At 46.2% G+C, this 23,179-nt stretch overlaps 1 protein-coding gene across 3 annotated transcripts in view; it reads right to left on the bottom strand.

Annotated features, from left to right (window-relative positions):
* The window catches only part of LOC115499268 (F-box/WD repeat-containing protein 12-like), a 48,176-nt gene that overhangs the window by 20,729 nt on the left and 4,268 nt on the right, over positions 1-23,179 (bottom strand). For 2 of the 3 annotated variants that reach the window (XR_004344332.1, XM_032595503.1), the window contains exons 3-5: positions 16,568-16,731; positions 16,014-16,132; positions 12,098-12,307 (exon numbers count right to left, since the gene is read on the bottom strand). Coding sequence is in view for 2 of the 3 variants with exons in the window: in XM_032595503.1 (XP_032451394.1) it covers positions 12,098-12,307; positions 16,014-16,132; positions 16,568-16,731 (493 nt within the window). In the remaining variant the exon portion in view is untranslated. Of the gene's footprint in view, positions 1-12,097; positions 12,308-16,013; positions 16,133-16,567; positions 16,732-21,068; positions 21,210-23,179 lie in introns of all 3 variants that reach the window. The other variant, XM_032595504.1, reaches the window with a different exon arrangement.

Below are 23,179 nucleotides of genomic sequence, written 5' to 3' on the forward strand. Positions count from 1 at the left end.
GCAGGCTCCATGCCCAGCACAAAGCCCCACATGGGGCTTGATCCCACAACTGTGAGATAATGACCTGAACTGAAATCAAGAGTCAGTTGTTTAACTGACTGAGCCACCCAGGTACCCCAGAATTAAATATATTATTATATAAAAATAAATAGTAACAATGCTCGCAGTCTAAGGCAGGCCAAGTAGACAAGCAGTAAATAAATATAAGACCTAACAATATAATTAATGACAGAATTTGGATCTTTGCGTCATAATAATGGAGACTACCCCTTCCCTGCAAGCACACACAAACTTTCACAAAACTTGAATATATCGTCACAAAGAAATCTCAGTAAATTCTATATGGTAAAGTAATACAACAGTCCCTGATCACAATGAAATGAAATGAAACTAGAAATTAATGGAAATATTAAATAAAATAGACAAGGTGCCAGCTAAAATAAGCACAAAAAAATGAGAAAAATCACATACATACAGAAAGAAATGACAAGGGGAAACAAATGTTCAAACAGAGGAAATTTAAGGGAAGAATCTCTAAAGAGCATTCTAGACAACTGTATGCATAAAAAAGTTGAAAGCCTAGATACAGTGGGTAGTTTAATACAATATATTAAAATTTGATCTTACCAGAGAAAGAAAAGCTTGAACAGACCAATTTCCATAGAAGACACTGAGAAAACTGTTTTAAAACTTCCCCACAAAAAAAAGCACCCAGCACCAAATAATGTCAAAAATAAATTCTACCAAACTGAAAAACCATATAATCCCAATGTAACTTAAATTGTTCCAGGGCATTAAAAAAGAATAAAAACGTGCAGATTCCTCAAATGAAGTATAGCATTTATATGTAAACCTGATAAAGGAAGCTACAAAAAACTAAAGACCTACTTCACATAGATCCAAAATCCAACTAAAATACTAGCATTTAAAAAGCACTTTAAAAAGAAATATATGGGGTGCGTGGCTGGCTCAATCGGTTAAGTCTCCAACTTTGGTTTGGGTCATGATCTCGCAGTTAGTGAGCTTGAGCCCAGTGATGGGCTCTGTGCTGGCAGCTCAGAGCCTGGAGCCTGCTTTAGATTCTGTGTCTCCCTCTCTCTTTGTCCCTCTCCCACTCGTGCTCTCTCTCTCAAAAAAAAAAAAAAAAAAAAAAATATATATATATATATATATATATATATATATATATATATTAAAAAAAGGAAATATGTGATTTAATACTTTAAAATCTAAAAACATCACCATAATAAACCTAACAAGAAAAGTCCTGTAATTACATCTGCATGCTGAAAAAGCCTTTCACAAAATTCTACACCTTATCATGATTTTTAAAAACTAATAGTGAAGTTGGTGGGAATGCAAACTGGTGCAGCCGCTCTGGAAAACAGTATGGAGGTTCCTCAAAAAATTAAAAATAGAATTACCCCAGGGGCACCTGGGTGGCTTGGTCGGTTGGGCGGCCGACTTCGGCTCAGGTCATGATCTTGCGGTCCGTGAGTTCAAGCCCCGCGTCGGGCTCTGGGCTGACAGCTCGGAGCCTGGAGCCTGTTTCGGATTCTGTGTCTCCCTCTCTCTCTGACCCTCCCCTGTTCATGCTCTCTGTCTCAAAGATAAATAAACGTTAAAAAAAAAAAAAATAGAATTACCCCACAACCCAGCAATAGCACTACTAGGAACTTATCAAAGGATACAAGAGTGCTGCCTCATAGAGATACACGTACCCCAATGTTTATAGCAGCACTGTCAGCAATAGCTAACTCATGGCAAGAGGCCAAATTCATCAACTGATGAAAGGATAAAGAAGATGTGGTTTGTATATAATGGGATACTACTTGGCAATGAGAAAGAATGAAATCTTGCCATTAGCAACAACAGGGATGGAATTGGAGGGTATTATGCTAAGTGAAATTAGTCAGAAAAAGAGATATTATGTTTTCATTCATATGTGGAATTAGAGAAACTTAACAGAAGACCACAGGGGAAGGGAAGGAAAAATAACTTACAGAGAGGGAGGCAAACCATAAGAGACCTTTAAATACAGAGAACAAACTGAGGGTTGATGGGGGTGGGGGAAATGGGTGATGGGCATTGAGGAGGTCACTTGTTGGGAGGAGCACTGGGTGTTGAATGTAAGTGATGAATCATGGGAATCTATTCCCAAAGCCAAGACTACACTGTATATACCGTATGTTAGCTAACTTGACAATGAATTATTTTTAAAAATACGCTTTTATATAGTTTTTAAAAACCTTCAACTCTGAAAGACTGTTTTATTTGATACTTGGTGCCTGGTAATTAATTTGTAATGGTTATTTCTATTATCTAAAAGGTGTAAATATCTGGAGAGTTTTCTTTTTTTTTTTTAATTTTTTTTTCAACGTTTTTTATTTATTTTTGGGAGAGAGAGAGACAGAGCATGAACGGGGGAGGGGCAGAGAGAGAGGGAGACACAGAATCGGAAACAGGCTCCAGGCTCCGAGCCATCAGCCCAGAGCCCCGACGAGGGGCTCGAACTCACGGACCGCGAGATCGTGACCTGGCTGAAGTCGGACGCTTAACCGATTGCGCCACCCAGGCGCCCCGAGAGTTTTCAAACCAGAAACTGTCGCTTCTCTCTTCCACTCACATGCACATCTAATAAAACTCATGGACTCTTTTTGAGAAAAAACAAAACAAAACTAATAGTGAAATAGTCATTGATGGCTTTTTCATTAACATCATTCCTGAAGCCAGCATCCCCCTCCCCCAGAGCAAAGCTCTCCAGGTCGGCCCACTGTGCTCAGCTACATGGAGAAATGGCCACCAGTGCCAGCACTAATTAACATTTCCTGGAAGTATTAGCCAGAGCAGTCAGAGAAAAGAAAGCCAGATGCCGAAGGCTTGAAAAAAAGAAGTATCTCTACTTTTGGATGATAAAGTACCTAAAAAAATGAAGAGAATCCACTCATGCTCTGTCTCTCAAGAATGTTAAAAAAAATTGGAAAAAAAAGGGGGTGCCTGGGTGTCTCAGTCAGTTGAGTGTCCGACTTCAGATCAGGTCATGGTCTCGCAGCTCCTGAGTTCAAGCCCCGTGTCGGGCTCTGTGCTGATATCTTGGAGCCTGGAGCCTGCTTTGGATTCTGTGTCTCCCTCTCTCTCTGCCCCTTCCCCACTCATGCTCTGTCTCTCTCTGTCTCTCAAGAATGAATAAATGTTAAAAAAAAATTGGAAAAAAAAGGGGGTGCCTGGGTGTCTCAGTCAGTTGAGTGTCCGACTTCAGATCAGGTCATGGTCTCGCAGCTCCTGAGTTCAAGCCCCGTGTCGGGCTCTGTGCTGATATCTTGGAGCCTGGAGCCTGCTTTGGATTCTGTGTCTCCCTCTCTCTCTGCCCCTTCCCCACTCATGCTCTGTCTCTCTCTGTCTCTCAAGAATGAATAAACGTTATAAATTAAGAGAATCAATTATAAAATAAATGCAAGTAGGAGAATTCAATAAGATGACAGAATATAAAACGAACAACAACATGGGAATGCGAGCTGGTGCAGCCACTCTGGAAAACAGTATGGAGGTTCCTCAAAAAACTAAAAATAGAACTACCCTTATGACCCAGCAATTGCACTACTAGGCATTTATCCATGGGTTACAGGTGTGCTGTTTCGAAGGGACACTTGCACCCCTATGTTTATAGCAGCACTACCGACAATAGCCAAAGTATGGAAAGAGCCCAAATGTCCATCGATGGATGAATGGATAAAGAAGATGTGGTATATATATACAATGGAGTATTACTCGGCAACCAAAAAGGATGAAATCTTGCCATTTGCAACTACATGGATGGAACTAGAGGGTATTATGCTAAGTGAAATTAGTCAGAGAAAGACAAAAATCATATGACTTCACTCATATGAGGACTTTAAGGGACAAAAACATGAACATAAAGGAAGGGAAACAAAAATAATATGAAAACAGGGAGGGGGACAAAACAGAAGAGACTCATAAATATGGACAACAAACTGAGGGTTACTGGAGGGGTTGTGGGAGGGGGGATGGGCTAAATGGGTGAGGGACACTAAGGAATCTACTCCTGAAATCACTGTTGCACATATGCTAATTTGGATGTAAATTTTAAAAAATAAAAAAATAAAATTAAAAAAAAAAAAGAACAACAGCAGCCTTCATTTAAACAAACACCACCTGGTTAGAAAACAATAGGACAGAAAATACTCTCACATATCAGTGGAACAAAAACAATAAAATACTTTGGAATAAAGTTAACAACAAGAAATGTGCTAAACTAATCTGAGGAAAAATATAAATCACTTCTGAAGAACAAAAAAGCAAACCTGAATTAATGGAAATACATCGTTTATTCTTGGACAGACTTTGCATCATAAAGATGTCCATTTTCTCCATGTTGGTATTTAAACTGAACTTGGTATCAATGAAAACATCATTTTCTTTCTAGGAGATAGAAAGTTCATATGAAAAATAAACATGAAAGTAGCTAAGGAAACCTCGAAAAAATAAAAGGGGAAGCAGACTTACGAGATATCACAACCATAATCCAGTTCTGCAATATCTCCATCATCTAAAAAGTTGTGTCCTTTATCAGTCCCTTCCATACCTAAGGACCACCAGTCTGCTGACAGTACAGATTATTCTCTTGGGACTGGACTTTCCAGAAATAGAATCCTACAGTATATCCATACTCTGTTGTAGCTGGCTTCTTTCGCTTGGCACGTTTCTGAGTTTCATCCACGTTGCTGCACAGATCCACAACCTTGTTCTTTTTCCATGCTGAGTAATATTCCACTGTACACATATACCATTTTTATAAATCCATTCACCTGTTGATAAGCACCTGGGGTGCATCCAATTTGGCTATTATTACTAAAACTCCTACAAATACTTGTGTACAAGTCTTTTTGTGTAAAGATTTTTGTATCTCGTGGGTAAATACCTAAAAGAGAAAACTGCTGGAAAATATGGTAAGCATTTTTTAATACTAAAATAATTGTCAAACAATTCTCCAAAGTGTTGTGCCACATCTTTGTAAACACGTGTTTAATTTCAGCTCTTTAGGACAATATGGTGCTGGATCTCACCATGGTTCTAAGTTGCATCTCACTGATGACTGATGGAGCTTCTCTCTCCATGTGCTAATGGCTGTTTATATTCTTTTGTGAAGTGTTCAAATCTTCTGCCTAGTTTAAAAGTGGGGCTGTCTCCTACCTACTGAGTGATAACAGCTCTTTATATATTCTAGACAAAGTCCTGAGACAGTTTGCATTATTATAAATTTTTTCTCCTAAGTTTTGCCTTTTGCTGAACAATGCTTTCAAAGAGCAAAACTTCTCAACTCGATGAAGTGCAATTTATTTTTTTCTTATACAGTCAGTGCTTTTTGTGTCCTAAGAAATCTTTACCTAGGAAAATTTTCTAGTCCACCAAAAAAAAAAAAAAACCTATTAAAATTAAAAAACAAGCTTAGTAAGGCTGCTAGATATAAAATATACAAAATTCAAATGTATTCCCATGTATGTTAATATAGAAATAATTTTTATGTGTGCTATAGTATGTAAAGCAATTTATAAATGCAAAACTATGCATTTATAAATTATTTACACATTTCCATATATTTCTATATATGCTATATTCTAGCAAGGACAAATTGGAAAATTATTTTTTTAAACAATAACATTTAAAATAGTATAAAATACAAAAAAGTAATTTTAATAAAATATATGCAAGCCCTCTTCACTTAAAACTACAAAACTTTGTTAAGAGACATAAGTAAAGTCCCCTCTAAATGGATATGTTTTGGGGCGCCTGGGTGCCCCAGTCGGTTAAGTGTCTGACTTCAACTTGGGTCATGATCTCACAGCTCGTAGGTTCAAGCCCCGTGTCGGGCCTGTGCTGACAGCTCAGAGCCTGGAGCCTGCTTCGGATTCTGTGTCTCCCTCTCTCTCTGCCCCTCCCCCACTTGTGCTCTGTCTCTCTCTTGCTCTCTCTCTCTCAAAAATAAACATTAAAAAAAACCTTTATAAGTAAATAGAGACATATATGCCTTATTTATGACTTAGATTACATATTTAGATGTCAGCTGTCCCCAAATCAATCTATAGATTCAATGTCATCAAAATCTCAGTAAGCAGTTTAATAGAAATTGACAAGCTGTCTTGAAATTTTTTACAGAAATCTAATTTTGAAATAAGAAAATGCTAGAGGGGGCGCCTGGGTGGCTCAGTCAGTTGGGCACCAGACTTCAGCTCAGGCCATGATCTCGTGGCTCATGAGTTCAAGCCCCGTGTCAGGCTCTGTGGTAACAGTTCAGAACCTGGAGCCTGCTTCGGATACTGTGTCCCCGTCTCTCTCTGCCCCTCCCCTGCTCACGCTCTGTCCCTCTCATTCTCCGAAAAATAAACATTAAGAAAGAAAGAAAGAAAGAAAGAAAGAAAGAAAGAAAGAAAGAAAGAAAGAAAGAAAGAAAGAAGCTGCTAGAGATCATGACTTACTTTAACGAGAGCCTGTGTCTTTTTCAAAGACAGACACACAGAGCAGTGGAAATCGATTCACACATGATGTTGGTATACTGACAAACAAAAGTGCTGATGTAATTCAGTGAAGAAAGGATGGCCTTTCCTACATGTTCCGGATATCCACTTGTAAATAAAAATGAACCTCAATGCTGACCTTGCACACACATATAATTTAACTTTAAACGATCTACATGTTGCACTTCCAAGTAATCCTTGGGTAAGAGAAGTCACACAAAGCTGAGTCTAGGTGCCAGGGTTTCACCTGGGGGCCCACCAGGGTTGGTGGCAGCTCAGTCCCTTGTGGCTGCAGGCAGAACTGAAGTCTCCCTGGTGGTGAGGGGTGGGGCGTTCCCGGTTCCCAGGCCCCCCCCCCCACATGGCAGCCAATGACCGGTTCACGTTGAGTCGCCCCCCAGGGCTCCAGCCTCTGACTTCTTCTGTGTCCAGCCAGAGAAAACTCTCTGCCTTCAAAGCACTCGTGGGATTTCAGTGGGCCCACCCGGATCATTTTCCTTTAGCTGTGTAACAAACTTCTCATAATGCCTGTAGATTTGACCAGTCTCCTTGAAATCCCACAAATTTTGTTCTATATAGTTCAGGCCAATTTTGAGGTGCATCCAAAATTAGCTTTGCTGTATCTTCCTAGGAGGCTGATCTAATTATTATTGCAAAGCGTCCCTGAATATCTAGCAATGACTTTTATCTTGAAGTCTTCTGGCCTAACATTAATAGCTTATCAGCCTGCTTTTGGTTAGCATCTCCAGTGCGTGTCCTCTTCTCAGCCTTTTCATTCCAAACGTCCTTAAGTGCTTTTTTTTTGTTTTTTTGGGTTCTTTAAAAGATTTTATTTTTAATAAATCTCCACACCCAATATGGGGCTTGAACCTACAACCCTGATATCAAGAGTCGCACGCTCTACCAAATGAGCCAGGCAGGGGCCCCAAAGTGTTCCATTTTAGAGTCTTATATTAACTTCTTAGGGCTGCGATAACAAATCAGGTGGCTTAAAAAATATATATATATATATTTTTTTTAATTCTCTCATGGTTTTAGAGGCTAGAAGCCCAAAATCAAGGTGCTGGCAGGGCCCTTTCCTTCTAAAGACTCTAGGGCTTTCCTCGACTTGTCTGCCTCAGTGTGCGCAGGGCTTTCTCTGTGTGTCTGCGTCTTCTCCTCCCTTTATGACAGCCCAACCTAAATCCAGGATGATTTTACCTGAGATCCTTAACCAGACACCATTTCCAAATAAGGTCACATTCTAAGGCTCTGTGTAGACATGAATTTGGGGGGTGGTGAGTGGGGATACCCTTTACCATCCTCTCCCGGTGCATGTACAGAATTAGCAATCTCCAAATCTGAGCCAAATCTCAGTAGGGAATTGACCCTGCCCCATCCTCCTACAGGGCAACCCAAAAAACACGAGTGCTTGTGGCCAAAGCCTGCTGTCCACACAACAACCCATCCAGCGAATGCTGCCGGCCGCATCTGGGCCCTGTGGTGTGGCCGGTGCTCAGAGGGTCTGAGCCCCCGACTTCCCAGGGAGGCGTTATGTCTTGGGGATGTGGGGGCAGCACCCTGCAGGCTCAGCACAGCCACAGAAGCCTCCCTGTTGACCTAAAAATGGCATCCTCAGGACCCAGGCAGGCCTGGGTCATGTTGGGCTTTCCCTCTGCACAAGGAAGGAGCTTCCTGTTGTCCTCAGACCCGTGTCACATGCAAGGACCCTGGAGAAGGCCACCCTCTAGAGAAACAGGAAAGAGCGATCCCGCAGTGCACAGGCCGCCCTGCTGCCATCGCACGCGAAGGGCCCACCACCGCAGCCCACCTGCTAACGGGAACATCCCTGATAAATGTGGACCTAACTTGGGGCGGTCACCTTAGCCCGGGAAGCCCCAGGTAAGGACCAGCCACAGATGCACATTTACGCTCCCAGGCCGTTGCCAGCGCTGCAGCCATGTGGCCAGAAACAGAGCGCCTCGTCCAAAATCCTCCCCCTTGGTGAAGACCTCGGGAACCCTGGACTCCCCCCCCCCCCCCCCCCCCAAGACACAAACGGCCATCACACATGGCTCCGCACATAGCAGACACCGCCTCCCCTCTGGAGACCCAGACATACCAACAGCGACCAAGTACTCACTTCCCTTCTCAAATACACAACACTCGAGCTCCCGGACGAACCTTGGGAGCCTCATGGGGCACCGCACAAATGGCTGGCTCACACAAGCCCTGGTTCAAGGAGATAAGATCTGCACATTCCAGCCACCGGCCCGAAGACAGAATTACAGTAAAGCCATCAGAAGGGAAGCGTACTGGAGTCCGACTCCGCCCTTGACGTTTGGTTGCTGACAGCTTCCAGGCCTGCTGGTCCCCGGCTCTGTTCCCAATCAGGCCGAGCAGATAACGAGCACCTGCCGAGAACTCGACCCGCAGAAACCCGGCCCCTGCGCACTAGCCCTGCGCCTACCCCACCCACAGGAAGAGTAAGCCAGTCACTTGCTGGCCCGCAGCCATTCAGACCAGCCTCCTGGGAGCCACTGTCCCCAAAAGCAGATTGTTATATGGCAGACCACCTCTTCATAGCCTCTTGGGGATAAGCCGAATTTGGTGCCAGAGCTGATCCTACCCCTTTTCCTTTCACGATTTAAAGGTTACACGCTCCTCCATTTCTCTCTGCTACATGCGGCCTTGCCTAACAGGCGTCCCTGCCCATCAGCACATGACTCAGCCCGGCCAGTTCAAGGATCTTGGGCTGTCTAGTGCTTCCTAACCGTCTCCCAACGTAAACGCTGACATCACAAATTTCTTTTCTGCACCTAAGTTTAAAATCCACAAGACATGGGTACTGCTGCTCTACAGTCGGTACCCTCAGATCTCCTTGCCTCCACCAGTGCTGTGGTCTCCCGACCACATCAACGCCTCCCGACGCCCTGGGATACCAGCTTTGCTCATCTTCCTTCTACTTCTGGTCCCACGCGTGTCCTTCTCACTGGTGGTGCGGCTGGTGCTAATTCTCCGTTTTACCTGACATGCCTTCATTCCCCTTCATTCCTAAAGGACGCTTTCTCTTCTAGAATTCCTGGCTGGCAATTATTTCTTCCAAGATACCATTCTACTGTCTCTGAGGTCCCACAGTTGCTGTTAACAAGTCAGAGGCCGAAGGCAGTCTACGTCCCCAGGCTGCTTTCCTGGTCCTTGGATAATCTCAGTTCACTCTGACGGGCCCGTGTGCAGCTCTATTTTGGTTTATCCCCCTTGGGGTTCACAGGCCTTCTTGATTCCAGAGATCAACGTCCTTAGGCTGCTTTAGGAAAACGTCTGCCGTCACCTCTTCAAATGTTGCCTTTGACCCATGTACTCCCTCACCTGCTCCTGCTACCAAATACCAGAATTTGTCATGGGTCTTCCTCTATGGCCTTGCTACTCAAAGTGTCGTCTGCGGACAGGCACTACCAATACTACCAAGAAGCTTGTTAAAAAGTCAGAATTGGGGCGCCTGGGTGGCGCAGTCGGTTAAGCGTCCGACTTCAGCCAGGTCACGATCTCGCGGTCCGTGAGTCCGAGCCCCGCGTCGGGCTCTGGGCTGACGGCTCGGAGCCTGGAGCCTGCTTCCGGTTCCGTGTCTCCCTCTCTCTCTGCCCCTCCCCCGTTCATGCGCTGTCTCTCTCTGTCCCCAAAAAAATAAAAAAATAAATGTTGAAAAAAAAAAAAAGTCAGAATTTAGTCACCCCCAGGGACTCACCGAATCGGAATCTGCATTTAAACAACATCTCGGTGGTTCACAACCCACCAAAGCCTGAGGAGCACTATCTACGTCTCCTCCCCTCTCTTCCCATTCACCTCACTCGACATCCCCATGTCACTCCAGGTAACCTCTCTTATGAACTTTTCACTGCTGCAGAAAACACATAGACAGAAAAGTGCACAAAACACAAATATAGCACTCCATACATTGTTACAAAGCAAATATTCACATTGTTACAAAGCAAACATTCACCACGCCATGCAAGTAAGAAACAGGATGTTGCCAGAGGCCCACAAGCTCCCCTATGCCCCCCATCTTAGAGTGATTCCACTGTCCACCCCGCTATGACCCCCAACCTCCGAGCTAACCTTTGTGCCCCATTTCTCTGTTCTGGAATTGCTACTTGGCTCTTTTCTAAATCTGTTGCATCATTTTTTCATAGTTCTGAGCTCTCTGTTCAAAGTCACCTCCCTGGACACAGAGGCCACAGCTGTCTCAGTGTGCAGCAACTGCAGCGTCTGAAACCCTGTGGCTCTCCCGACGTCACCCGCGGTTCACCCAGCCACCGTGGCTGGTACTAGTTCCTCTCTCGTGGTCCCCTTAGCTCTAAGTGTGTGCTGAATGCTACATTTGCAAACGGAAATAACATGAGGTCTCAGTGGTGTTATCCTGGCCCAGAAAGGATTTTTGCAAACTCCTCCCAGGTGGCCGGGGTGCCAAGGCTGCAGCCAGGGTGGGCAACTGCCAACCTTCACACCCTCTTCTTGGGCCGTACCACTTGACAACCCCCAAGTAAAAGGGGAGGCACGGGGCCTGACCCTCAGTGGCCCCGCACCCCAACTCGTCCCCTCAGCTCTCAAAGGTCTGTGGCCTCTCGGCTGCCTGGGGAAAGCGTCTCCAGGGCAAAGCAGCCACAGCGTTGGGCTCAGCACTTGGTCTCCGCCGCATCTCCCGAACCTCGGTCCAGACCCTTTTGTTGCACCTAGCTCTCTGCTCTCCACTACTGTGTGCGCTCTAACTTCTCCAACTGCCCTTCGCAGACAAGTAACTGGGCATCACACCGTCTACCACTCCCAGGGACAGCCCATGGCCTCCTCATTTGCGTGACAGATTCTCAAACGCATCTGGGGATACCAATCACATTTACTCTAAAGTCTTCAACAACTGCAGAGTGGTTTATGAGAAATCTGTTTCACTAGACATTACTTGTTTTGTTTGCTGAGCTACGTCCCTTTCCATTTGATTCCGTGCGCACGTAAAGCTGCTCCAGGATACCCGCTCCTCCTGATATTTGGGACACCAGCCTGCCCGTCCTTTCCAGGGCCTCCTCCCCACAGGTGGGGACACTGCCTCCAGCCAAGAGCCACTTCGTCCACCTGCCACCGTAAACCCACTTTCCTGGCTTCTTCTCACCAAACCCTCCCGATGCCTGAGTCACTTCTAAATGGACATCCTGGTAACAGGAGCCTTTGGTGTCCTGGGCAAACGCTCATGTTTTGTCAAACGTGCCTCAGCTTCTCCTGAGTTGGACCATAGCTGGGACTTGAAACAAGGGAAGGAAGGGTAAGAATGCAGAAGAGAGAAGGAACTGCAGGGAGAAGAAAGAATACAAGCAAGGTCAGGAGGCAGAAAGCAAGGGCACAGGCAGCCCACGACCCGGTCTCGCTGACGCCTGGGGACCGGCAGAGGGGGGCCAGGGAGACCGGCTGTGCGGACAGCAGAATCACTGCCTGGTCTGCCACAGCGAGCGCCCAGCTCCAGGCGCCCCCCATCACAGTGTCCACGACCCTGGGGGACGGCTAGGGCACGCAGAGGCTCCTGAGAGCCAGTCACTCACCAGCAGGAAAGGGCCCTCTGAGTGCTCGCAGGCCTGCAATGCAGACGAGAATGTAGGCAGGCGGAAGGAGGCCTGCTCCCATCCGTTCTCCGCTCCCCAAACCTTGATGAGGCCCCGCTCATCCACGGTGATGGCCAGCTGGAGCCGAGGGAAGGTCACCACGTTCACCAGAGCAGCGGGCTGCAGAGGGCTTGACCAGATCTCTGTGCCCTGGGCAACAACAAAAGGAACATAACAGCTTACTTGAGGGCTGTTCGTTTCACAGATGTACTGTTTTTGTTCATTCAACAATCATTCCCTAGTGCGCACAGGGGGCGCACAGGGGGGAAGAGCAGGGTCCCCACCCTCACGGGATCCACGCAGCAAAGAGCACAACACAGACGTTGGAGAGCAGTGGCTAAACTGAGGTGTGTGGAAATTCCCCAGGGCTGAGAGGCACCACCGGCACCGGGGGGCGGGGAGCCAGGCGTGCACACGGTGGTTACCCAGCTCCACCGAGGAAGGCCGGCCAGGGAGCGCAGCCTGGGCCACTATGGCTGCATAGAGAGAACTTCTCGCCTGTCCTCAGGCAGCCCCATTTAGATCGGCTAACTCAGGCTCGCAGGTATGAATATTCACAGGGCATGTCTGTGCTGCCCCGCGCAGAACACCCCCTTTCCTATGGCGTGCCCTGGCCGAGGCCCGAGCTGGGTGATTCCACAGCCTCTCCCAGGACTGTACAACTGGAATCGGTGGTAAAGAGTCAGTGCCAATAGGCCCAGGGTACTTGAAGGGGGGCAGAGAACCATCCACTAACCACTGTCCCAGTGTCCCAGGGCTGCCCCCTGGGCTTCCTTTCCAGTGCCGGGTCATTACGACCTTGTTCTAGCACATGTTCATTGCACCACGATCTGTATCTCTTTCCAACCAGATGTCTGACTCCTCTATGGGTTGCTTTCTCAGCTGATTTCTGTTGTTCAAGCAGCAAGGTGATGACCACCATCAACCAGCAAGAGCTCGGCGAGCAGGAGCTGGGCACCAGTGATGGGGGAAGGGCAGGGAGTGTTGAGGAACACAGCGTCAGTGAAGAAGGCACGAGACTCCTGGTTGCAGGAGGTCAGGGGGACGGATTGCAGGAACGCGCCAGGGACCGCAGGCCACACGCCTGCCACAGGAAGGAAGGGGGCTCTGCTGGTGGCACCAAGACTGATGCCAGAAAAGGACAAGCTCAAACCCTAGAATTCTCCGGGGGCAGTGGATACAACCGGATGGACAGCCAGATCAGACACCAGTATCACCCGTCAAAAATGTGGTCCCAACAGATCAGGAGTATTTATTCGCTTCCGGAAAAGCAAAATGTTAGTTCGCCTCTTGGCTTGGTGTGAACAGCTTTTACACAATGGTTGTAATACTAAGAATACACATTATTATGTGGGGACGGGAAGGTTATCCTGTGTGGATGTAGGAGGAGGAAAGAGGGGTCGTCTTCTACAAGAGATTTGCTCGTGCACAGTACTGAGGTTGTGCAACCAGGCAGAATGTGCACAGACCGCTCTGGAACAGGCCCATGATGGAGACACAGACCACACGCAAGTACAACTTGGCCCACTGCCCGTGTTTGTATTTTGGTGGAAAAAAAAAAAATCAAAGGAATACTTCATGACACATGGAAACACGTGCACCTGTCCATCAGCCGCATCACGAGCTCAGCCAGAACACAGCGTAGCTCTCTTTGCTCTCCACTCCTGCAGGACAGAGCTGAGTGGTTGCAACGGGACCACAGGGCTCTTTCCAGAAAATTTCGGCTGAGCCTGCACCAAGCACTCTCCTCCCTTTTTTTTTTTTTTTTAATGTTTTTATTCCTTTTTGAGACAGAGAGAGACAGAACATGAGCAGGGGAAGGGCAGACACAGAATCCAAAGCAGGCTCCAGGCTCTGAGCTGTCAGCACAGAGCCCGACACGGGGCTCGAACTCACAGACTGTGAGATCATGACCTGAGCCGAAGTCGGACGCTTAACCGACTGAGCCACCCAGGTGCCCCTAAAAAAATTTTTTTTAACGTTTATTTATTTTTGAGAGAGAAAGAGAGACAGAAAATGAGCAGGGGAGGGGCAGAGAGAGAGGGAGACACAGAAACCGAAGCAGGCTCCAGGCTCTGAGCCGTCAGCACAGAGCCCGACGCGGGGCTCAAACTCACAAACCACGAGATCATGACCTGAGCCGGAGTCGGACGCTTAACTGACTGAGCCACCCGGCGCCCGCCCCTTTCAAGTTGAGAACCATGTATCTGGGCAGTGCTGGGCCCTCCCAGCTGCCGGGTCTCCTGCCGGGTCCTGGCCTGGATCCACACACCTTGGCTAGGGGTCTGCAGCTGAGGCGGGTCCTCAGAGAAGGCACAAGGAGGCAGGGAGCCCCCCGCACCGGCACACGCAGGGCCCTCCCACGAAATGACCCTAGAAACCAAGCACGAGAAACAGGAACCCACCACCAACAACCGAAAACCTGACCATAGAGCAGAGAGAAAGGACACAAATGACTCTGGACCCTTTAAACAAAACAGAACAATAGGGGATAAGAATGGGGACCTGGAAACTAGAGAAGTTTCTGTAAAGTAGGCAGACAACATGTCCTCCGAAGCATGCAGATCGAGAAACTGAGTCTACTAACATAAACACTGGTGAATTGAACTGGGAACCGGTTCAGACAGCACTTGAACAGTGGTCACCTCTGGGAAGAGCTGCTGAGAAGAGGCAGGGAGAACTATTTCACTCATGAAATATCTCCTAGTCCTAACCTTCCCAAACCCTCAACTGTTTCACTTTCATGATTCAAAAGCAAAATAAATTGTAACTAACCACAGCCCATCCCCAAAGTCCCCCCACCCAGCACCACCCGCCTCTGTCCCCAGACCCTGCCCCAGCCCCCTGGCCCTCATGATCTGGCGAGAGCCCAGCTAAGGCTTTTGAGGCTCACTCACCACCAGGAGCCTTGGGTGGCCTCTCAAGTGTCCCCATGTGGCCAAACGTGGTGCACACCCACACTTACCAGACTCTAACGTGACGTGTGGGCAGAGCAGTGACCCCACGGCTAGCATGGGGGTGCAAAGACGCAGCTCCCAGTGGTCTGCGTCCCTCGCACACTGACAAGGAAGTTTGCTGAGCGTCAGGATGCCCTGTTCACAGGGGCCAGGGGGGTCGGGGGAGCCCCTCTGCTCTCGGTGCACGAGGCTCCCATGAGCAGGACCGGGCACTTCCAGCAGACCTGACCAACGGGGACATGAGCAGGCTCCCTACCTGATGTAGCAAGGACCTGGAAAATCGTGAGCTGATCTGTAGTTATCCCGGAAAAAGTCCTTTATAGGAGGTTGGGTTCTGTCTACATGCACAGAACCCATGAATTTACAGGGAACCACATGATTCAAGACTCCGAGACACCTTCCCTCCTGGTCTCGGACTGACGGTCTATAAAATCATGATGATAACAATGCACATATTGCTTGGCTGCTGTGAGAACCACGTGAGAAAATAAGACCAGGAAGCTTTTTAACTGTGACAACCAACCGTGAAAACACCGATCGTGTTATCAAGGTCTCAACACTTAATTGGTATACGAGGGTAACTAAAAGTGGCAATTGTCTGGGAAAAACCACCCAGATTGGGCACTGGCTCCAAAGTAGACGCCGCAGGTCCGGGACTGGCACTGAGGCAGGTGGCCACCTCTCCGAGGCAGACAGCACAGAGTCAAAGGCAGATCAGGCCCCATCTGCGATCAGACCTGAGTTCCGAGTGTGACCAGGTCTCCTGCAGCTCAGAGTTCTCGTCCGTACCACGGGGATCCCACCACCTCCAAGCTGGCCAGGAGGGTTAAATGGCTGGCAAAAGGGAAAGACCTCACTAAGACCCAGCGGGTCACACCCTGGCCCCTCCGCAGGCTCACCTCCTGCACATCCCAGGCACGGACGGTGCTGTCCGAGGACACGGTGCACACCATGGACTTCTCTTGCCCATCAAACCGGCACTCCTTGGTTGAGATGTAAGCCAGCTCGTCTATCTCTCCTGGAAGAGAACACAGACTGGCCTTGAATGCATACACAGATGCCTGGGATATGGACACTCAGACTGGGGAAAGACAGGCAGGACACTCCTTCCTCTTGCATTCTCAGAAGCACACAGGTGCTCGTTAGGGGTGAGCAGTGGACAGAAAGAACTAGGGCTTCACACCCTGGACTGCCCCTGTCCACCACCCACAAAGCCACAAACAAGTGCCTAATATCTCACTTTCTTTCTTTCTACTCTGAAATAAATGTAACAATTCCTTCTTCACAGGATTACCGCAGGCACCAAGTGACATGGAGCAAATACAGAACGCAGCAGGGCACGTACTCATCAAGTGTCGCCTTCCTGCTCAATGGCTGAACACCAAGTCCCACGACACTCGACCAGGAGGAGTGAGCAGTGGGAAAGCACACAGGACTACATTCCCCACCATACCTGTGTGCCCGGCAATGGCTTTGCAGATGAAGTCCTTCTCTGGCCGCCCACATTCCATTCGGAACTCCAGCTCGGATCGGCAGAGATAGTACTCTTTCCATGTTTGTGTGCCCAAGGTCATCTGGGAGGTTTTACATGATGACCAGCGTCTCAGACACAGCTGCCTGGAAAACAGACCCATGATCCCAGGCAGGACACGACACACGTTAGAAGAAGGTACTGTGGTGTCGACAGGTCTAGCTTTGATTCCTGGCTATACCATCCAGTAGCTTAGACAACTCACTCTGCCTACCTATGCCTTAACTGTCCCCACCGTAAAATGGGGAAAGCAAGGAAGTGACAATGAGCAAGCGCTCACCACCATCAGGTGTCAGTGTTTCTTGTGTATTAGCCAGTTTTCCTGACACCCCCATGAAGTCTACCTGATCCCTTTGTACACGACAGGGAACTTTAACAATTGACCCAAGGCCAAGGGCATGCAGCTTTGGTCATGCAACTGCCATTCAAGAGTATTTCTTGAAGTCTCCAACTCTTACTGCTGAATTGCCTATTTCTCCTCTCAGTTCTGTCAGCCCTTCGTGTATTTTGTTGCTGTTATTAGGTGCGTATATGTTTATAATTTTTTGATCTTTGTGGATAGACTTATCATGAAATGGCATTCTTTCTCTAGTAATGCTTTTTTGTCTTAAAGTCTATTTTGTCTGATATTAGCATGGCCATTCCAGCTTTCCCTTGGTTACTGTTGCATGGTATATCTGTTTCCATTCTTTTAATTTCAATTTATCTATGTCCTTGAATCTGAAGTATGTCTCTTGTAGACAGCATAAAGTTGAATATTGTTTATCCTTTCTAACAACCTCTTTCTATTGGAGTGTACATTAAATACACTTAATGTAATCAATGATAAGACACAATTTATGTGTTATTTGGCTACTTATTTCTGTAAGTTTGATGCATTTTCTCTATTATTGCCTTATTCTTTTGTGTTAAATATTTTCTTTTTTAATTATTTTTATTTTTGTGAAAGAGTGAGAGAACAGGTGCAAGTGAGAGAGGTGGGGAAAGGGAGGGACAGAATCCCAAGCAGGCTCCACACTTAGCCCAGAGCCTGATGCAGGGCTCAATCTCAGGACTGTGAGATCATGACCTGAGCTGACATCGAGAGTCAGATGCTTAACCAACTGAGCCACCCAGGCACCCCTTAAATATTTTGATATACTATTTTAATTCCCTTGTCATTTCTTCTATCATGTTTTTTGAGTTCTTAGTGGTTGCCTTGAGGATTAATCTAGTTTTAATTAATATCAATTTAATTTTTCTTTTTTTTTTTTTTTTCCCGAGCAGGGGAGGGGCAGAGAGGAATCCCAAGCAGGCAGGCTCCATGATGTCAGTGCAGAGCCCAACACTGGGCTTGAAGCCACAAGCCATGAGATCATGACCTGAGCTGAAATCAGGAGTCAGATGCTTAACCTACTGAACCACCCAGGTGCCCCAACAGCAACTTAATTTCAACATTATTCAAAAACTTTGCTCTTTTGTAGTGTCATTTCCTACTCCTCTCAACTGTGCCGCTACATCTACAAATTACATTTTACATGTTAAATATACACGAATAGAGACTTACAGTTGTTTTATGCAGTTGTCTTTTAATACAGGAAAAAAAAAGACTTACAAATAAGAAATATATTTATACTGCCTTTTCTATATGCCTATAGAGTTACTTCACTAGTGTTTTCTTTATTTTTTTTAATGTGGATTCAACTTCCTGCCTAATGTTCTTTCATTTCAATATGAAAGATTCCCTTTAGGATTTCTTGTAGGACAAGCATATAGCAACAAACCCTCTGAGCTTTTTGCTAATCTGAAAAGGTCCTCATTTTCTTCTTCATTTTTCTAGACATACAATTCTTAGTAACAAGCTTTTCTTCCTATACCTTCAATATGTCATCCCATTACCTTCTGGGCTTCATGGTTTTTAATGAGAAATCAACTGGTCATCTCATGGGGGTTCCCTTCTACATGATGAGTTGCCTCTCTCTTGCTGCTTTCAAGATTCTAGGTCTTCAGCTCTCCTTTGATTACAATGGGTCCTTTTAAATATTTTATTTTTAAAAGCAATCTGTACACCAAATGTGGGGCTTGAACTCATCACTCCAAGATCAAGAGTTGCATGCTCTACTGATTGAGCCATCTAGGTGTCCCTCAAATGTGTCTTGATGTGGCACTCTTTGAGTTTATCCTACTTGCAGCTAATTGAGCTTTTGCATGTATAAATTAACATTTTTCATCAAATTTGGGAAGTTTCCACACCTTATTTCTTTAAATATTTTATTCCTTCTCCCTTTCTCCTCTCATTCTGGGACTCTTGTTATACAATGTTGGCATGCTTGATGGTGGCCCACAGGTTTCTTAGGCACTGGTGACTTTTCTTCCTTCTTCATATTCATTCTATTCTTCAGATAATCTCCACCAACCTATCTTCAAATTCACTGATTCTATCTTCTATCTGCTCAAATCCTGAGTTTTTAAAATTAAAAAGGTCGGGGTGTCTGGGTGGCTCAGTTGGTTAGGAGTCCAACTTCAGCTCAGGTCATGATCTCGTGGTTCACAAGTTCAGGCCTTGCATCGGGCTCTGTGCTGACAGCTCAAAGCCTGGAGCCTGCTTTGGATTCTGTGTCTCCCTCTCTCTGTCCCTCCCCTGCTCACACTCTGTCTCTATCTCAAAAATAAATACAACACTTAAAAAACTTAAAAAGGTCAATAGTATACTTTTCTACTCTATAATTTCTATTTAGTTATTTTTATAATGATTCTTCACTGATATGCTCTATTGGATGAGACGTTGTCCTACTCTAGTTCTTTGTACATTGTTTCTTCTAGTTCTTTGAACATAATAAAAATAGCTGATTTAAAGTCTTCATCTAGTAGGTCCAAGGCCTGGTCTTTCTCAAAGACAGTTTCTGTTGTTTGCTTTGTTTCCTGTGTAGAAGCTATACCTTATTACTCTGCATGACTCGTAACTTTTGTTGAAAACTGAACATTTTAAATAATGTGGAACTCTGGAAATCTGACCCCACCCCTAGATTTGTTGTTCTACCTCCTTACTGTTATTATTGTTTGTTTAGTGATGTTTCTGAATAAATTCTGAAAAGCCTGCATTCTTTGTTACCTGTGGCCACTGAACTCTCGCCCAGTTAAATTAGTGCTCACTAATGATTGGACAGGGATTTCCCAAACAACTAGAACCACCAATTCTCCCAGTCATCACCAAAGGGCTTCTGTGCACGTTGGGGCATGCACTCAACACCCAGTAAGGTAGTTGACCACTCTGCCCTAGACTTAACTTCCTACTTGCACAGAACCTCAGGGTTAGCCAAACATGTGAGTGTAGAGCCTTCTTAGGTCTTCCCTGAGTTTGTGCACAGCCCTGTTACACGTGCCTGGGCTTTTTAGGAATGTGACAGCTTTTCAAAGTCCAAGTCCCTAAAGATGTCACGTCCTCAGCTTTTCCTTTTAAACTTTTTGGTTAGCCTACTTGTTTGCCCAACTGCTGTCCATCAGCTCTGACAATCACAAATTTCATCAATTGTCTGTTATTATTTGGACAAAGGACCCAAAGAAAAGTCTTTTCATACTGGGTGAACTCGAAGTCAGACCAAATAAAAACAGTCTGCCCATGGGGTCTTCCAAGAAATACCAGATAGGTCAAATAATGACAATTTTCCAGGAACAAAAATCCAATCCGATCCTTCTCCCTCCAGTGACTGCCAGGCTCCTGGTCTGTGATTGTGCGCTGATGACATTCAAGGCTAACACAGAACTGGAGGGCTTTATGGGAACAGGGCAAGAAAACCTGGTGTTCTAAGATTCAAAGATTTTTTCTTGAACAAACACTTCCTAAGCTACTACAAGTCTCTTGTTAATTTCCAGAGTCCTGAAAAAGTTGATTTTGACAATTTGTGTCAGTTTCCTCGTTGCTTTTAGGGAGGAGAAAAACTTCAAATCCACCATTTCCCAAGAGCCTGCATTCTGCGCTTCCGTGTGACTACTGTCAATTCTCTGACAGCACCTCTCTCATGAGACTTTTCAGGAGAGAAATGTTAGCTCAGCCACACTGTAGAGAACTACAGAATCCCCACCCGGTCTGTGGGCACCAGAGCAAGTGAGACATGGCTTCTGCCGAGGGCACTCTCAGCCAGTGGTTGGGAGGAGGATGAGCAGAACAAAAGTGCGGGGGAGAAACATGGCGTTTCAGGAGGGGCAACATGTGGAGCTATGGGAACTGAGCACCAAGAGCGGATGTCCAGCCAGGAGGGGACTGGGGAGGCTTCACGGGCAGAGGCTTCCAGCATTTACAGTCCCCACAGCTGAGGTGGCATCCTGTAGCTCCAGCCCAGCACTCCTACCTCACGGAGAACACAAGGTCAGGTGGGAAATGCGGGGCTCACGGTCCGTGGCCTCAACAAGTACCACACCCAGTCCTCATGGCCTCTCCACTCACCGAGTACCTCCACGCCAGGCCTGTACCAGGCACTAGGGACCTTCTAACACACAGAGAAGGATCCACCGCCTGCGCTCCGAACGGGTTTTACTGTGTTTGCTGGAACTCTAGTCCTTCTATCAGAAGCACCATATTGGCAGCCTGTGGGCAGAATGGACCCCCAGATTATTCTGTTTGGCTTGCACAGGATTAGCCCAGTGAACTAGCTGCCGACACTTAAAACTCTTGAGTTTTCACATAAAAATCAGGAAAAGGCAGGTGGTCTGGTTATGCTGAACCTAAATTCCCATCGTACAAAATGGGTCTGGAGCCACATGAAGCTGAGCCCTTCACACAAGAACAAGCCCTTGGCTTCACCGTCTCTTTTCTCTTCTGGGTGGTGAGACCGAGACACCTCAAACCACCACTCCTGTTGTTGGCTTTGAGTTGAAATAAGAAGACAGGGAAATTTCTTGGACCCGCACCTCAATGTGAAGAGTGTGAAAACAAAAGCTAGACCAAGAAAATAATGTGGCTTAAGAAAAAGAGGAGAAGGCACATTTCTTTGTGGAAGTTAAGTCTATTTCTACATATTACACACTCAAAACTTAAGCAGGACCTATGAGCAATATTGAGAAATGAAAAAGTGATTTGACAAAAATGAAGGCAGACCATCAAAAAGGTTGAAGTATGAAGATGAATAAATTATGTGATATGCCTCTGAATTGCAATATATCAAGTGAAAAAAATACTGATACCAAGACTTTTCAGATAGCAACTAATAACAAAATAATCTATTGTACACAACAGAAACTATGTACCTTAAACAAAAGCAAATATTTGCAATTTTATTTCTAACCAGAACCTAACGCTTACTGTATTGAAGAAACAGAATTTAAAAGGTCCTGAGGCATTAAAAAAAGGACCTTGCAGCATTTCCAACTAAAATTACACAATACAGGGGCATCTGGGTGGCTCAGTTGGTTAAGGGGCCAACTCTTTTTTAAAAAAAATTTTTTTTTTTCAACGTTTATTTATTTTTGGGACAGAGAGAGACAGAGCATGAACGGGGGAGGGGCAGAGAGAGAGGGAGACACAGAATCGGAAACAGGCTCCAGGCTCTGAGCCATCAGCCCAGAGCCCGACGCGGGGCTCGAACTCACGGACAGCGAGATCGTGACCTGGCTGAAGTCGGACGCTTAACCGACTGCGCCACCCAGGCGCCCCAAGGGGCCAACTCTTAATTTCAGTTCGGGTCATGCTCTCATGGTTCATGAGATCGAGCCCCACTTGGACCCTGTGCTGACAGCACGGACCCTGCTTGGGATTCTCTCCCTCCCTCTCTCTGCCGCTCCCTAGCTCGCAGTCTTGTTCTCTCACTCTCAAAATAAATAAACTTTAAAAAATTAAAAAATAAAAGAAACAAAATAAAATTATACAATACATATTAAAAATACATGACCAGTTAACTACATTAATTTACTGTGTCCATGAGAATTTCTAACGGGCCTGGAGAACTTTGGGGCCCGGTACTCATAAGACACAGCATCGGAAATGACATGCATGTGACCACAGATGACAATGCTCCTGAAATGCTGTTGTCCCAGCTCCAGAAACATAAACTCAGTGTTTTTTGTTTTGTGTGTGTGTGTGTGTGTTTTAAGTTTGAGACAGAGAGAAAGAGAGAGAGAGAGAGAGAGAGAGCGCGCGCACATGAGCAGGGGAGGTGCAGAGAGAGAGAATCCGAAGCCTGATGTGGAGCTTGAATTCAAGAACTGTGAGATCATGACCTCAGCCAAAACCAAGAGTCAGACGCTTAATGGACTGAGCCACCCAGACGCCCCTAAACCCAGGGTTTTTATAAGAACGCAGTCCAAGGATACAATCTTGAGGAATGACTTTATGCTAAAAGTTCAGCACCAATTATGAAACAGTGATGAACTGAAACCACTCTGTGACTTGGTTTGCAAATGCCAAACCATCTACCCAAGGCACCTGGAGGCACAACGTGGTAACACACACGTACGCGCAGAGGTCAGGTGACAAGCCGCAGAAGACAGTTTCTGAGCTGTGGGAAGGAACTCACTCCCGTCACTCAAATTCCTTCCTGGCTTCTCAGCAGAGACAAGAAC

The sequence above is a fragment of the Lynx canadensis genome, chromosome D4 (assembly GCF_007474595.2).
Source record: "Lynx canadensis isolate LIC74 chromosome D4, mLynCan4.pri.v2, whole genome shotgun sequence".
NCBI classification, from domain to species: domain Eukaryota; kingdom Metazoa; phylum Chordata; class Mammalia; order Carnivora; family Felidae; genus Lynx; species Lynx canadensis.